Raw genomic sequence first — 17,817 nt, forward strand, 5'->3', positions numbered from 1 at the left:
ATTAATACAAATCAACAAACATGCACAAACACACTCGCTCAAATGGATATGCACAAACGTACATGTAAAAAAACATGCGCAAAAGTGCATTCGCAACAACGTTCTTAAAAACATGAACACTAGGACTTTAATACGGATAACCAGACAAACAACAAAAACACTAGATACAAAAGATACAGTGGAGTTTATAAATAACACTCTACGTTTACGTTTACGTGGATTCTTTTCTGGATTAATTTATATTTCTGTTTTAATGGTTGATTTAGTATCTTATAGGTACAAATCGATAATTAGGTGTCCATGTAGCAAAAATGATCAAATAGTAAGAAAAGAGTTGCAATTAGGAAAATAAAATAAAATTAGAAGAGAGGATCCCTCAACATCTTCGGTAGTGTCCACGAAGTCGAGCATAACTTTCTCATCCAGGCTCCAAATCAACTGGTTCCGACGGCATTAGAAACCTATTTCAGCTGGCTACATTTCCTGTCTTATGTCAAATTTCCGAATTCGGACTCGAACATGGTCAAAATTGGATTCCAAAAGCAATCATGAAAATACGTGCTACATTTCGAGGACATGAATGCGCATCAAGAATCGTCCACAAAAACACTCGCTAGTAAAGATACGCACATAAGTAACAGTACAAAAGCATGCACAAAATTACTCACGCAAAAGTGCATTCGCAAAACGGATCATGAAAACACAAACTACAATCCTAGGACATTAATACAAATCAACAAACATGCAAAAACACACTCGCTCAAATGGACATGCACAAACGTACATGTAAAAAAACATGCGCAAAAGTGCATTCGCAACAACGTTCTTAAAAACACGAACCACAACACTAGGACTTTAATACGCATAACCAAACAAAAAGCAAAAACAATAGATGCAAAAGATACAGTGGAGTTTAGAAATAACATTCTACGTGTACGTTTACGTGGATTTTTTTTGGATTAATTTATACTACTGTTTTCATTGGTGGATTTAGTATCTTATATGTACAAATCGATAATTAGGTGTCCATGAAGAAAAAATGATCAAAGAGTAAGAAAAGAGTTGCAATTAGAAAAATAAAATCAAATTAGAAGAGAGGATCCTTCAACATCTTTGATAGTGTGCACGAAGTCCAGCATAACTTTCTCATCCGGACTCCAAATCAACTGGTTTCGGTGGCATTAGAAACCTATTTCAGCTGGCTACATTTCCTGTCTAACGTCAAATTTCCGAATTCGGACTCGAACATGGTCAAAAGCACTCACGCAAAAGTGCATTCGCAAAAAGGATTATGAAAACACAAACTACAATCCTAGGACATTAATACAAATCAACAAACATGCACAAACACACTCGCTCAAATGGACATGCACAAACGTACATGTAAAAAAACATGCGCAAAAGTGCATTCGCAACAACGTTCTTAAAAAAACGAACTACAACACTAGTAATTTAATACGCATAACCAAAGAAACAGCATAAACACTAGATGCAGTGGAGTTTAGAAATAACACTCTACGTTTACGTTTACGTGGATTTTTTTTTGGGATTAATTTATATTTCTGTTTTAATTGTTGGATTTAGTATCTTATAGGTACAAATCGATAATTAGGTGTCCATGAAGCAAAAATGATCAAAGAGTAAGAAAAAAGTTTCAATTAGGACTCCAAAGCAACTGGTTCCGACGGCATTAGAAACCTATTTTAGCTGGCTACATTTCCTTTCTAACGTCAAATTTCCAAACTCGGACTCGAGCATGGTCACAATTGGATTCCAAAAGCGATCATGAAAATACGTGCTACAGTTCGAGGACATGAATGCGCATCAAAAAACGTCCACAAAAACACTCACTAGAAAAGATACGCACATAAGTAACAGTACAAAAGCATGCACGCAAAAGTGCATCCGCAAAACGGATCATGAAAACACAAACTACAATCCTAGGACATTAATACAAATCAACAAACATGCACAAACACACTCGCTCAAATGGACATGCACAAACGTACATGTAACAAAAACTTGCGTAAAAGAGCATTCGCAACAACGTTCTTAAAGACACGAACCACAACACTAGGACTTTAATACGGATAACCAGACAAACAACAAAAACACTAGATACAAAAGATACAGTGGAGTTTATAAATAACACTCTACGTTTACGTTTACGTGGATTCTTTTCTGGATTAATTTATATTTCTGTTTTAATTGGTGGATTTAGTATCTTATAGGTACAAATCGATAATGAGGTGTCCATGAAGCAAAAATGATCAAATAGTAAGAAAAGAGTTGCAATTAGGAAAATAAAATAAAATTAGAAGAGAGGATCCCTCAACATCTTCGGTAGTGTCCCCGAAGTCGAGCATAACTTTCTCATCCGGACTCCAAATCAGTTGGTTCCGGCGGCATGGGAAAGCTATTTCAGCTGGCTACAATTACTGTCTTACGTCAAATTTCCAAATTCGGACTCGAACATGGTCAAAATTGGATTCCAAAAGCGATCATGAAAATACGTGCTACAGTTCGAGGACATGAATGCGCATCAAGAAATGTGCACCAAAAGTAAAGTGCAGATAACTACCTAAGAGAGAGACTAAGAGAGAGAGAACACGGAGGAGTAGGATGAGTAACTAATTCCCTAATTATTAGGACCCCTTTAATGGAAAATATATTGTAAGTATTTTAATATCAAAATTAAATATACATTATTTCTTAATTAGGGGTATAATGGTGATGATTAATTTTTTTTAATTAATAAAAACTGTTTTGGATTTATCTTAAAAATTCAAAATAAAATTGGACTCATTGTAATGACACTTGTGTAATGAGGGGCTTTTGTCAAATTATCCCATTATATTTATATCTGGTAATATGGTAATATGGTAATTACGTGAAGTTAAAGAGGGCAATTTAGTAGAAGCAGGTATGCACTTGGGCTTAAGAAACGCTGGAGTAGAGGAACCCACCTCCATGGGCATGATACGCATACCCGATTGCCGGATTTGTACCCGGGCCCACGATCAATCATTGGGCCGGTCAGTGTGTTCACATTTTTTGTTAGAAAGAGCTTATAAGATGTTTAAGACTTTATTTGCTCTTCTAAAATGTTAGGTAATTTAAAAAAAAAAAATCTTAATTTTTTTTTTAAAATAAGCTGTTGGAGAGCAAATAAGATCTTTTTAAATAAGCATCTCTACCCCACCTTTTTATTTAAGATCTTATAATGAATAAAAATGGCAAATGAGCTCATTATCCAAACACTTTAAAAATTACTTGTAAAAGTAAAATGTAACAGCTTATCAGCTCTTAAAACATATTTTATCAAACGTAAGAGTTTATCAGTTGTTTAAAATAAGCTTAGCCAAACGGATGTGATCCAACCCTATTACTGATGTAATATATAAATACTAAAACATTATTTTAAGGGCAAATTGCACATCACCCCCTAAAAATATCTAATTTTTGCACTTTACCCCCTCAAAATTTTAGAAAGTGAATGTTCCCCTTCAAAATGTTATTCTTGTTGCACATAGGGATGGCAACGGGTAAGGGCTTGCCGGGTCGTAGACTCGGAACTGGTCGGTTGTGGCGGGTTTGGGTAAGTTAATTGGTTCTAGGTCGGGTAATGAGTTTCAGTTTCTAGAAGCCGACGGTTCTGCGTCGGGTTACGAATCTTCTTGGAACATACCCAGAATCGACCTGTATAAAAATATTATATTTAATAGTTAATCCATATATACAAATTACTTTAGGATTTTATTCATCAAACTTCCAACTTTCATCGTGTCTATTCTCATTTGCCAATTTTTCACCGTTTCATTTGTTTGAATCTTGTTTCTCGTAAGTAATATCTATCAAACTTGTCGACCACCGCTTGTCGTCTTGCCTTTTGAACTTTTTTACTGTAGAAGTTAAAATATAATTAATTATATAATTTTATTATTCACTTTATGTCACTTGTACAAGTTTTTTAAAATATTTTTTTTTTATTTTGAGATTTTGCTATTAAAATATACGAGCAAAATATTATAAAAATTAAAAAATATTAATTTTTTAATGTTAACGGGTCTAGCAGGTCTGGCGGGTCAGAACCATTTAATTCGGGTATGGATTCGGGCGGGTCCGGGTCTAAGCTAAAACGGTTTGAGGCGGGTCTGGATATATATATATATATATATATATATATATATATATATATATATATATATATATATATATATATATATATATATATATATATATATATTATTCTTTTTTTTGTTGCACCTTACCCCTTGGCACTTTGCGTCCCGCACCCTCGAAACGTACAATATTTCATGCATAATGCCCCCCCACATGAGTTTTTAAAGCTACTAAAGGTAATTTAATATTTGAAGAGGTATTTAAAAATTATATTTTTTATCACAAAAAAAATTATTTTTCGAAAACAAAAAATTATTAAGTTATTAATTTATTAATTTTTTAAATTTTTTAACTTAACTATTTCATTATTAAGTTATCTGAAAATCAATTTTTTTCCAAATATACCTAATATTTCCATCAGTCGTTACAATAAAAGATCTATCAATCGAATAATTTAGTGTATTTCATTTTATTTTGTAAGAAAATATAATTTTTTTTTCAATTATCCGGAGTGATTTTAATTTTTTCGCACTTTTTACGCTAGAAATTAGGTTGGAGGTTGAAGAAAATAACAATTTAATTTGTTATCTTGCACCCCGGGAAAAAACCTCAATAAAAAATGAATTATCCTTTATTATTCAATTAAGGGTGCATTGAGAATGATTTATTGTGTTTGCGGATGCAAAGTGTTATTGTTATTTTTCAATTGTGCAAAGTGCCAAAATGCTCCATTTCAAGGGTTCATAGTGGAATTAAGCCTAAATCATTCACCATCCACCTTGAATTGAATATTTATAACTTAATAAGGGCAACTATATTTTTTTTTTCTTTATTTCCATGGTGGAAAATAACAAATTAAATTTTTATTTTATTCAACATCCCACCTAATTTCGATTGTACAAAGTGCGAAAAAAATAAAAATCACACGAATTGCTGAAGAAAACTATATTTTCTTACAAAATAAAAATAAATTAAAATATTTTTTTATAATATAGCAGGCCAAGACAGTGATATCAATTAAAATATTTTCTTATAATGAAAAACAAGTTTACAAAAAATAAAAAAAGAAGTCAACGCCAGAGACCTGCAGTCTCCGGCGGTGGCGGTCAAAATTGGTTAATTGGTGAAATTGAGCTAAATTGGGGTGTAAATCATGAAATTGAAGTTGAATTAGGTTTTCAAGGAATTTGGGATAATTTTGGTATATGTAAAAGAGTTTTCCTTATTTGCAAACAAATTTGAATGAGCCGGATTTATTTGAAATACAAAAAAGTTGGATGTCCCTTTTTTAATTAAGTGATTTTGCATGGGTCTATTTGTCATTTACCCTAATTAATATTGTCCAAAAAAAGAGAAAAACGACAAGAAACACACTTAAAATTTGGATAAAAACACAATCATATTATTACAATCAACTTCCAATATTTTAATCCCAACATTTATATTTTGTCACATTACATTTCATAATCAAACAAATATACACAAACTCAAAAGGGGTTGTCTAGGGTCTGAGAGGGATTGTACTACTCGAACCCAAACGATTTAATCTGATGCGTAGAAAATATTTAGTAAAAATTTATAGTCGTTGATTTAAAGTACGAACTAGTACGATCCAGTACGTACCTATGAATTATAAGTTAAAGTACAAACCCAGTAAAAATAGATCGTACACAGGTCGTACTCCATCGTACTTTATGAACCTTACATAATTAAACCAGAGAATTAAAAGTAGGGTTAATTGCACTTTTCCCCTTACTTTGGTCGTTTTTGCTCTTTGTCCCCCCAAATTAAAAAAATTCCACGATCATACCTGGACTTACTAATTTGTTGCGCCGACAACTAAAAAGTCTATTTTTGACCAAAAACAAAAAACAAAAACAAGTCAATTCAACTCCAATTTCATGATTTAAACCCCAATTTAGCCAAATTTCACCAATTAACCAATCTTGACCCTAATTTCAAATTTGACCCACCACCAACGGAGACCGGCGAGACCGCCGGTCTCCGGCGTTGACTCTTAATTTTTTTTTAAAGTTTTTTTTATCTGAATTTTTTTTATCGGTAGGTCAACCGCATGGTCTCCGGCGTTGACTTGTTTTTTCTTTTATTTTTAAATTTTGTTTTTGCTTAAAAAATATTTTAATTAATATTATTGTCTTGGCTGCTAAATTACTGTCTCCAGCAGTTATTTAACTATCGGAGAGAATAGTTTAACTGTTAATTGACCTTTTATTTCTTAAAAAAAAATATTTTAATTAATATTACTGTCTTGGCTGCTAGATTACTGTCTCTAGCAAATATCTAAGGAAAAAAATTCATAGAAAAAAAAATTCAACACCGGAGAGCGGCAGTCAACTACGGTTGACCGGCCGGAAAAAAAATTTAGCAAAAAAAAAGTTTTCAGAAAAAAAACATTCAACGCCGGAGGACCGCCTGCCGGTCAAAGCCAGAATCTGGCTGGAAAAAAAATTTCTAGAAAAAAATTATTTTTCAAAAAATTATTACAATGGGGGTTAATGTGATATATTTGTTTAAATCCGGGGTCAATGTGTAATATTAAAGAAGTTAGAGTATAATTTGTTATAATTTATTTCGTGCAGATTAAATTATTTGTGTCAGATTCAGTTTTTTACAGTTGCGTGAAGTGTTGCATTAGTTCGTGAATCAGTTTGTAAAAACACAAATAAACGAGACACAAATTTAATGCGGTTCGGATACAATTGTACCCTACATCCACGGAGACCTGCAAACAAAATTTACTAATTTTTAGTTTTACGAATACAATCGTAGGACTTAAACAAAATACAAAGACTCCCTCTTTGTTGACGCCGTTCTTGTATACTACGCTGAATTATAAATCTTCAATTTGCAGCACGTCCCTTGCTCCGATCCGCACGGTTGAACTCCCTTCAACGATGAATCCCTTCAGTCGGCGGATAGATCTCCTCCCGAGATCTGTTTAAGCCCCTCTCCCGAAGAACCGATCTTCTATTTGTATAGAAGAAGAATACTTGTGCTACTCCTTGAATCTTGGTGTCTTCACCACAAAGCCTTGAAGCCGATATATTTTCTATGAAAATCAGGTATCACGATGGAACAATAAAAACGAGAGGAAAAATATTTTCTGTGAAAAACTTCTCTCGATCAAAGACGTTCCGGGAGCAGCAAAAATAAGAGCATAAAAATTATTTTTCTCTCTCACAAAAGGGACAACTGAAAAACACGCTGGTGCTCTATATTTATACTTCCTTTGTTGAATAAAAGAGCCCTACAAAAGATTAGAGCCCATTAGGTTAATATTCAATCTTACGTAAGGAATAAGAGTTGTGTGATACGGAAAGTCTTTGTCAAGGAAATTCCTTGTTAACACATAACTCACAATATTAAATAAATTAATGACAAAATAAGAGTTTAAAGCATTAAGGAAACTTCCCTAGCTTGAGAAACACGTTTTCACACGTTTTCAGCAACTGTTCCAACAGTAGTGGCTTGGGCAGGTGGTTTAAAACGGAGTCAGCTTCCCATGCATGTGTTTCTCCCCCTGTAGATGATCCTTGGGCAACTCCTCTTGTATATGACTTCAATCTTTTCCCTTTGCTTACTTGGCTTGGTAGACTTGGAAGGTGGTGGATGACGACGTGGTAAATTATCCACGTCATAAGAGACTCAGCAAATAACGTCTCCTCTTTTTATATTCTTGTGAAGCCCTTGAGAAATCTAAATGAAAGAACAAAGATGTATATTAGATATATAACGGTATAGCTTGCGTTATCACAAAAAGTCCTATCCTAATAAAATACTAATTCCCATATCAAACAAGGAAACCAATTAATGACAATAACCACAATAATAAAAATGATATGTTCCTCATATTAATACACATCTCCATAGAATTCCACTTGGTGTTGTGGACTTAGAATCCCACCGAGATTCTAACACTAACATAATTGATGGAATTAATAAAAACTATATTATGGACGGTATTTTAGACTAAAGATATGGGGATGAGTTTATTTAAAAGACTATTGTTTTTGTGGACCAATGTGCATTTAAGTCTCTTGTCATGTCATTTTTTGCCATCATTATTAATTGTTACTTATGTTTTAGTTATAGGGGTTAATGTGATATATTTGTTTATAGGGGTTACTTGTAATTTCACTTATAAGTTACGTATCGTATTTTTTTCGTGGAGTTCGTACAAATCATACGTCACATTTTTATTGATTGATTTTCAATTGTTTGGGTCCGAGTAGTACAACCCCTCTCGGACCCTAGAAAACTCCAACTTAAAATTAGAACAAACACAACAAGGTATCTAAAAGACCAACAAACATAACAAAAATGCCAACCCTAGTTTTGGAAGCCCCCAAGTTGGTCAGCCTAATATCCTCTCTCTTCACCTTCATCCCAAACCCATCAACCTCCACGTCAGCCCCAATCCTCATACCTTTCCTCTTCGAATACCAAAACCAAAACCCAAACCTCGGCCGAGCCACCAAATCCACACGAAAAACCGCTGCCGACCCATTCGAAACCGCCTTCACGGCGGCCTCCCACGGCACACCACTGGTCTCCACCACCTCTCGCCTGTCGGCCCTCTTCGACATCCCCTGGTAGAAAGTGGGGACCACGTATTTGGCGACCGCACTTCGACCGTACGAGAAGGTGAGGTTAACATCTCCGTAGCGTACACTGTGATCTGTCATAATGTTCTCGAACGCGAGATCGAAGAAGAGACAAGGGTTGACTACGGTACTATTTAGGGAGAGGTCGAGGGCGGGAACGTAGAATTCTTGGATGTAGCAGTGCGGGCGTTTGATCGTGTAGGTCAGTCCAGCCAAAATTGTGATTACTATGGATACCATCAAGCACAAGCATTCACATATTATTTTGCTGAATTCATCCATTATATTATTGGTGGTGTCCGTTCAGAAAATTGTGTTTATATATAAACTGCATAGTAATATAAACACAAATGGGATCATCCACTTTGTGTTTATTATTATTATTATTATTATTCTTTTAATATTGAGATAATCTACAATCTCTCTCTCTCTCTCACACACACACACACACACACACATATATATATATATATATATATAGAATATGCATATGTGTACCTTGCAAATTAGTCTTTCTAACAAGTTCAACTTAAAACAGTCGATGTTAACCCAACATTAATTTATTAATTCTACCAATTACACTACACGTACGTGAACTGTACTTTTTTTTTTTTTGATAGGATCGTGAACTGTACTTCGTATATGTGGACGTTTTAACATATATGTGATCACCTCCTCCAATAATTGAGTTGAACAAGAAAAAATTCAATAATTGATGAATATAAAAAGCTTATTATATACATTCCTATGTGATTGTCAGCATAGTGATATTACATTACAAGTTACAACAATAAAAAAATATGATCGTCTTTTGTTTTCTTTGTTAAGGACAAAATATTATCTTTGTCGTCTTATACTAATTAAGACCAATTCATATATTGATTTGGAATAAAAAACAAGAAAAAAAAAATTGCGATCTATTCGTTCAAATCCATCACATTTAAACAAAACAACGAGTATCCATAGTAAAAAGTAACTATGACGTACTAACCTTCAATACGAAATCCCAAACATGCTTCGTCATAAGAGAAATAAAGCATTCACAAAATATAAACTTTTATAATAATTTCAAGATCAAGCGATATTTAGCTCGAAAGCACAGAATAATTTAAACCTTGCCAGCAATGCCGTTCGTTTTCATCCCCACCAACGGTGTTTGTTTCGACTACTATTCACCAAAATTAAAGCTTCTCCGATATTCTAAGTTTATTACATCATCAGCATAACTAAACTCATCTCCACTATCCATGCCCTCTAACCAAAACCAAACTTTCCACGTAATTATCAACAAAAAACGAATACGGATCCCCGTAGATTCCAGGATCCTTAGTCTCCTTCGTCTCTGGATTATAGACAACTAACCCAAGATCACGAATGGTAAGTAAAGCTTCACCGCTCTTCCAAAACCAAACAAAATGTGTAATCTCCTCCAACAAATCAATCGTATATAACTTAGTCCAAGATTCTCTCACGCAGTACTCCTTCATCACCCACACATTCCACGACACCATATTCGAACCGACAATTCCAAGTGAATCCTCAATCACGAAAATACCCAAGCTCGCAGAAGCCTCCTTTGCCAACTCATCTGGCGGCATGACTTCGCCGAATACCTCGTCACCAATATCAAAGGCCAAAATTGAACAACGTCGAGGTTGATTTTCATCGAACGGTTTGTAGGCGAGCCAATGCACAACCCCATTCACGTAAGCTCGGCAGTGCGTACTTTTAAGAGCCCACAGAGTAATACCAACTCCACCAATCAACCGCCGCCAACTCCTCCGTTTATCGAGGGAAAATATCTCGACCTGCGGCGGAACACTCAAACAACTGACGTCGTCGATTTTTCTGACGTAAACCAACCTCACAACCTTGTAAGCATTACTAGAAAATCCTCCAAAACCCAGTACAACATTGTGGGATTCAATCGGATTGATAGTGGGGTTGGGTAAAACTATATGATTTCTAACGGATGGGTTCCATATAATAATACTGGGTATCGAAGGATTACGGAAGAACATATCATTCGATAAGCACACAAGCCCATCGCAAGACCCAACTATTCTGGAATACTCGATCGGGAATTCGAATGGAATTTTGATTTCCGAAGAGGAATTGATGCCAAAATCTCCGTTTTCAGATAATTTCACCAATGAAAACCGATCGAGCTTGCTGTATTTACCGTGGCGCGTGAGGAGGAGGGTTTGATTCTCACTGTTGTTTGAGAGGTGTGATGCGGTGAAGGCGGCGCTGGTGATAATCGACCGCCATGATTTCGAAACGGCGGTGAATCGGATTAGGGTTTTGACTGGCAATTTCACGAGGATTTCGGAGAGGAGATCTGCCGGAAAGTAGTCCGACATAGTTCACCGATTTTTTTTTTGAAATTTTCTAGCGTAGAGATTTGGGGAAATTGACAATACACTGTATTTTCATTTTTCTGGGCATTAAAAGAATGGAAAATTGCACATGACCCCCTATCAATTTATAATTTTCTCACTTTACTCCCTCTAAATTTAAAATAATCTAAATTTAAAAGAAGTGAATGTCCCCTTTTAAAATATTAGTTTTGTTGCACATTGTCCTAAAGCGAAATTCCGATGGGTAACTCTGTGTGTTTTGTTGCACATTGCCCTTTTTAAAATGTTAATTTTGCTGCACGCTGCCCCATTTAAAAATATTATTTTTCAGCATGCTACCCTTTTAAAGTGTTATTTTTGCTGCAAACTGTCCCATTTAAAAATATTATTTTTCAGCACGCTACCCTGTTAAAATGTTATTTTTGTTGCACGATGCCTAAAAAAAATGATTTACACAGCAAGTGCAACCAAAACAATATTTCCGCGGGAGGATTTTGATAGAATAAAATCTTATGATTGTAAAAAACAAAAATATCAATACTTAAATGGCGGATAACACCAACCATCCAACCAAATTTTCACTCAATAAAGTTGGTTGCCAACTATTACTCAACCCATAATGGTCGGCCAGTAATGATTTTCAATATTCAGTAATATTGATTGGTTAGTTTGGGTAGGTAACTGGCCGATATTTGTCCGACCCGACCCATGTCGAGCCATACCTATATTGTTCTCATCCCAAAAAAAAGAAAAACCCTGAAAGAATTGCCGATATCGCCTTATTAGCCTCTGTGATGTTGTCTATAAAATTGGTTCCAAAATAATTGTTATTTGTTTATAGCCTCTTTTGAATGACCTAAGCTTCCCTACTCAAACAACTTTTGTTCACAAGCGGCCTATTACTATAATATTCTTGTTGCTTATGAGGTTAACCACTTCATCAAATTCAAATTCAAATTCAAATTTAGGCTTAATCCCACTTTTCATCCTTAATAAAATATACTATTTTGGCATTTTGCATGCTCGAAACAAATTGATAGCACTTTGCGCCATTGAAACACAATATCTCATGCATAATGCACCTCACATGAGTTTTTAAACCTAATAAAATGTAATTTGATATTTTTAGTTGTATTTAAAAATTATATTTTCTATCACAAATAACTATTTTTCGGGAAAAAAAATTCTTCAGCTATTTCGTTATTAAGTTATCTGAAAATCATATTTTCTTCCAAATATTTCTACCTAATATTTCCACCAATTACAATAAAATATCTATCAATCGAATAATTTAGTGATAAAAGTTTATTTGATTTTATTTTGTATGAATATATTTTTTTTCCAGTTTCACGGTGTGATTTTTATTTTTTTTTGCACTTTGTGCGCCCGAAATTAGATTGGAGGTTGAAGAAAATAATAATTTCATTTGACGTTATTTTGCACCCCGGAAAAAACAATCAATAAAAAATGAATAATCATTTATTATTTAATTAAGGGTGACTTGTGAATGATTTATTGTGTTTTGAGAGTGCAAATTACTATTATTATTTTTCAAGAGTGGAAAGTTTCAAAAGACTCCATTTTAAGAGTGCAAAGTGGGATTAAGCCATTAAATTTATTATCAGCAAAGCTTATGATCAGATTGAATGGCTATTTTTTAGAAAAAAAAACTTGCCCGCTTTGGCATCCCTCCTATAATTTTGTTGAGATTATTATTTCTTTTTAAGGATTCTCAATTTGGCGCGGGGGACGGGGGTTCTAACGAGAGGTCTTCAGCAGGGTGACCCCCTCTCACCATATCTTTGTATCTACTGCACCTAGGCTTCGATAACGGGAATTTTCATGGGATTCGGATAGCTCCGGCTGCCCCTATTGCTGCGAATTTTTGTTTTGCAGACGACACACTCTTATTTTTTGCAGATATGGCTAATTTCATCCCATGTGTTGAGATATAAAATTTGATTTCCGATTATTTATCTTTTTTTTTAAATCGTGTATTTGTTCTCAATCGTTTCCTATCATCGTACCGTCGTGAAAAAAAACTAATATCTTGTCTCCCTTTGCAGGCAAACTGTGTTTGATATATTCTATTGATCTTTCATCATAATATAAAATTTAACTAGTATACATCAAAAAATAAGATGCAGACCTTTTTTCCATCAGTAAAGAATGCTCTTTCTTCGTCTCAAATATAAGGTCGATAAATTTTCATATGCATGCACCTATTTAGATACATAGACAGTATAATATATTTTCTCCTCGTGGCGATTTATTTTCAACAAATTTGAACTCATTTTATCGAGCCTCTATTCGTGATCGAAGTCATCTTCATCAAGCGAGAAATAAAGCATTCACAAAATGTAGAGGCTCAATACGTAAAAATAAAATAAAAATAGAAATGCAAATTGTTGTAATAATATCATGATCAAGTGATATCTAACTCAAAACGATAAGAGTTGCATAGAATAATTTAAAGTCTTCTTGCCTGAAATGCCCTTCGTTTACATCCCATCTACGGTGTTCAATTTGTTTCGGCTACTATTCACCAAAAAGCTTATCCCATTCTGTGTTATTACATCACCGTATCTAACTCGCCTCCACTACATATGTCCTCTAAGCAAGAGCAAACTTTCCACATAATTATATATAAAAAACTTTCCATAGACTCCAAGATCTTTAGTCTGCTTAGTCTCTGAATTATAGACAACTAACCTAGAATTCTCTAAGGCCAATAAAGCTTCGCCACCATTCAAAAAGCCAACCACATTTTTTATCTTTTCAAACAAACGAACGGTATATAACTTAGTCCAAGATTCTTTCACACAGTACTCCTTCATCACCCACACATCACACGACTCGCCAGTTGACTTGACAACCCCGAGTGATTCCTTAATCACGAAAATACTCAACTTTGCGAAACCCGAACCACCCGCCTCCCATTCCGGCAGCATCACTTCACCGAATACCTCATCTCCAACATCAAAGGCCAGAATATAACTACGACGAAAACTATTGTCACCTATCGGTTTTTGCTCGATGAGCCAATGCACAACCCCATTCAAGAAAACTTGACGAAAATACAAACTTAGATAAGCGTGCAGAGTAATATCAACTCCACCAATCAACCTCCGCCAAATCCATGTCTTGAGGGAAAATATCTCAACCCGTGTCGTAAAAATACCGGCCGCGTTTCTGCAGTAAAGAAACCTCACTACCTTGTGGTGGGTACGACCGGCATCAACTCCGAAACCGAGTACAGAAATGTAGGCGTCTTCCGGATTGATAGTAGGGTGGGGTAAAACTACATGATTTCTAACAGACGGGTTCCATATAACGCCGGGTGATTGCGCAAAATCAATCAAGAAGAAGTTATTCGATAAGCACACAAGCCCATCGCAAGAGTCTACTATTCTTGTATAAATGTTGTGTGATTCGTAGTAGGGAAATTCGAGTTTTGACGGAGAATTGACAGCAAAGGGTACACCTCCAGTGAATTTAACCAATGAATTTGTTGATAGCGTGTGGATTAGGGTATGGGTATGGTTCTTACCTTTTGAGAGGTGGGAAGCGATGAAGGCGGCGCTGGTGATAATCGACCGCCATGATTTGGAGACGGCGGCGAAGCGGATTAAGGATTTAACCGGCAGTTTCCGGAGGATTTCGATCAGGAGGTCTGTTGGTACGTAATTCGACATGGTTTAATTTACTGATGAAAGCTCAAAGTTGAAACAATAACAAAACCCTAACGAACAGCCGGAGAGATTTTAAATTAGTTAATTTAGGTGAAAATTATGGGTTAGGTTCATATTATCCAATTTTTTTATTTTTTTTTTTGAGTAACATATTATCCGAGTTTTAGTAGGCTACAATTCATAAACAACATAAAACCCCCCGTGTTAAGGGAAACATGCATCAAATTCTCATGTGTTTTTTTTTTCTTGCATAAAATCGTCTTGTGTTTCATTTTACTTTGCATGAAATCCCATTTTCTGTTAAAAGTTAACGCGGTTAACTACAAAGGGGATTTTATGAAATTTTCATAACATAGGGGGATTGAAGACATATCTTGTACAATACAAGGGAGTGTTATACAAAATCAATTTATTCGTTTAAATTTCATATTATTTTCTTAAAGTAAGTCGAACACATTTATTCAGTTACAATAGGAAATATAGAAATTTAATAGGTGTGGTTAGGGGTGCAAGTTGTAATGGAAATTCCAATTTTCGCCGGTTCCGATTCGAAATGTTTCGATTTTTGGAACATCTTTTTTTATTCCGACTTCTAAAATTCTAATTTCTGAAGTTTTCCAATTTTGTTTGGAATGGAATTGGAATTATATATAAAAAAATTGGAATTTCCGATTTTCAATCTGATTTATTTTGAAATTAATTCCGAAAAACTCCGATTTTTTCCCAAAAATTCCTATTTTTGTTTTCCGAAAAATATACCTACACCTAATGTATATTATATAATACTACTTATTTTTTTCTGATACAATAATTTGATTTAAGTTTTGTTTTAGGATTATGACTTATTGAATTGTTGTTAGAAGTTTTATTAAATATTATGATGTGGTTTATTTTTATTTATTTTTTTGAACTAAAATTTAGTGGTTATTAGTTTTACTTTTATCGACGTGGATGGTCTTATTTTTGGAAATTATGATTTTTTTATAAAATTCCCTCTAAGTATTGAAATTTTAATAGTCATGTGATTTCCGTTTTTTTCCGAAATTCCGAAAGTTCCGGGCCTTTTGGAATCTATATATCTATATAATATATAAAAGTTGAATTCCACACCTAATTGATTGACATTTGTCAATTTCAATTGGTGACATGTATTTAATTTCATCCCATGTGGCAAATTGATTGGTGAAAATAAATCATCAAAAAACATGTCACCATTTTCCAAAATTAAAAAAATGTAAAATTATCTATATAATATATAAAAGTTGAATTTCATGCCTAATTGATTGACAGTTGTCAATTTCAAATGCTTACATGTCTTTAATTTCATCCCACGTGTCCATTTGATTGGTTACGAAAATTAAGCAAAAAACATGTCATCATTTGTATAATTGTACATGTCATTAATTTGCATATATAGAAATTACCAATCAAATCATAAATATCACATTTATCATATAAAAAAGTCATGCGTGCGTTTGATATATATATATATATATATATATATATATATATATATATATATATATATATATATATATATATATATATATATATATATATATATATATATATCTTTTTATTGCATTTAATGTTATTTATATTATTACAAAATGTAATTGATTGTTTCTTTTTTCATTTGTCATATATAAGTATATAAACCCCTTACTGATTCACGTTATTCCACCATCATTTTTCATTCGATAAAAAACGTATGGTTATGTGCGTTTTGTTTTGATAAAATCGGCTCCTTTTTTAAATTAGGTTCTCTTGATTTTTTGCAAATGTTGTTATTTAGTTCTTTCGTTATTTTTTATTGATGATTTTTCTTTCATTTTTAATTTTATAATATTGTATTATCTCCAAAATTTCGTAAATATAATTTCAATATATTATATGCTCAAATTTGGTGTTTATACTTTTAATTATTTTATGAAAGAATCATATAGGTTCGTATAAATACATGAATAAATTATCTTTATCTCATGATTTTACCAATATGTTTTATTTTGTTTTTCTTACTATTTAATATTTAAATTTTATTATATTTTTCAGATGAATATCCTCTCGAAAGCTACGTTTGATGGGTTTAGGAAAGACATGTACCTTGCTTATACTTTTAATATGATTGAATCGTCCCGATTGACAGACGATGGTTTACATAACAAAGAATTGGTATTTGGGAATTGTAAGGTATTGTCATACACGGTTTTGCCGTTACAAGGTCGTATGATACTGCCTAATTCGTTTACTGAACGGCCGACAAATTTCTCTCGATATTAAAAATATTGCAGACATTCCATTTGGTTCTTTCACATTTGAATCGTTTCATTTATTACGACATTTTTTGTTTTTTCTATTTCATTTTAAAGTGCTACATTGGTCTCGATATTTTCGATATGTTTTTATGTTATGTTTGGTACTTTGACATTAATGGCATTTGTTTATTTCATGGTAAAAATATTCTATATTCCTTTCAATATGATGTTAGTTTGCAACATTATACAGTGAAAAAATTAAGCGATAAAATAGATCATGTGAGTATTTAGTATCCTATTTGATTCGGTTCGGATTTGGTTTGCAATGCTTCGGTTTAGTATGGTTTTGGTTTGGTTTGGTTCGGTTCGGATTCGTTTCACTTTCGCGCAGATATATTCTGATGGCAAGTGAAATATGTTCGAGGGGTGAGGAAGCCGGTTTTAGAAGAAGAATTATTGTTTCCAAATGCAACTTTTAAAATTGCAATTACCTCCCAAAAGTTATGTACATTTCGAAATGTGTCAGGGCCATATAATTTTAATATGATTGTGTAAAGTTTAAGTATTATCATTTCAGTCCCCGATCTTCAACATCCCTATTAAAATAATGTGACATATTTACAACTTGCCCTTAACCCTTCAAATTGAAATATAACACACACACACACCACCGTTCATAAATTATTGTGATCTGATATATATATATATATATATATATATATATATATATATATATATATATATATATATATATATATATATA

The 17,817-nt window shown here is 33.5% G+C and overlaps 3 protein-coding genes across 3 annotated transcripts in view; all 3 read right to left on the reverse strand.

Moving 5' to 3' along the window:
• Nucleotides 1-11,161, reverse strand: part of LOC148765651 (F-box protein At3g07870-like) — a 35,289-nt gene extending 24,128 nt beyond the window's left edge. The window contains exon 1 of the mRNA XM_088812095.1: nucleotides 9,862-11,161. Coding sequence (XP_088668221.1) covers nucleotides 9,989-11,110 — 1,122 coding nt within the window. The 5' untranslated portion in view covers nucleotides 11,111-11,161 and the 3' untranslated portion in view covers nucleotides 9,862-9,988. The remainder of the gene's footprint in view (nucleotides 1-9,861) is intronic.
• On the reverse strand, nucleotides 8,415-9,029 carry LOC148765655 (protein NDR1-like). Its single transcript, XM_088811887.1, has one exon. The coding sequence runs from the start codon at nucleotides 9,027-9,029 to the stop codon at nucleotides 8,415-8,417; it is 615 nt and encodes a 204-aa protein (XP_088668013.1).
• A 2,223-nt stretch (nucleotides 11,162-13,384) lies between the features above and the next one.
• On the reverse strand, nucleotides 13,385-14,883 carry LOC148765656 (F-box protein CPR1-like). Its single transcript, XM_088811888.1, has one exon. The coding sequence runs from the start codon at nucleotides 14,800-14,802 to the stop codon at nucleotides 13,708-13,710; it is 1,095 nt and encodes a 364-aa protein (XP_088668014.1). The 5' UTR covers nucleotides 14,803-14,883; the 3' UTR covers nucleotides 13,385-13,707.
• Between the last annotated feature and the right edge of the window lie 2,934 nt (nucleotides 14,884-17,817).

This window comes from Erythranthe guttata, chromosome 13 (assembly GCF_056151865.1).
Source record: "Erythranthe guttata isolate IM_541 chromosome 13, IM_541, whole genome shotgun sequence".
NCBI lineage: Eukaryota > Viridiplantae > Streptophyta > Magnoliopsida > Lamiales > Phrymaceae > Erythranthe > Erythranthe guttata.

Coding starts and splice junctions, on each gene's coding strand:
- LOC148765656 (XM_088811888.1), bottom strand. CDS start 14,802: ATGTCGAATTACGTACCAACAGACCTCCTGATCGAAATCCTCCGGAAA.
- LOC148765655 (XM_088811887.1), bottom strand. CDS start 9,029: ATGGATGAATTCAGCAAAATAATATGTGAATGCTTGTGCTTGATGGTA.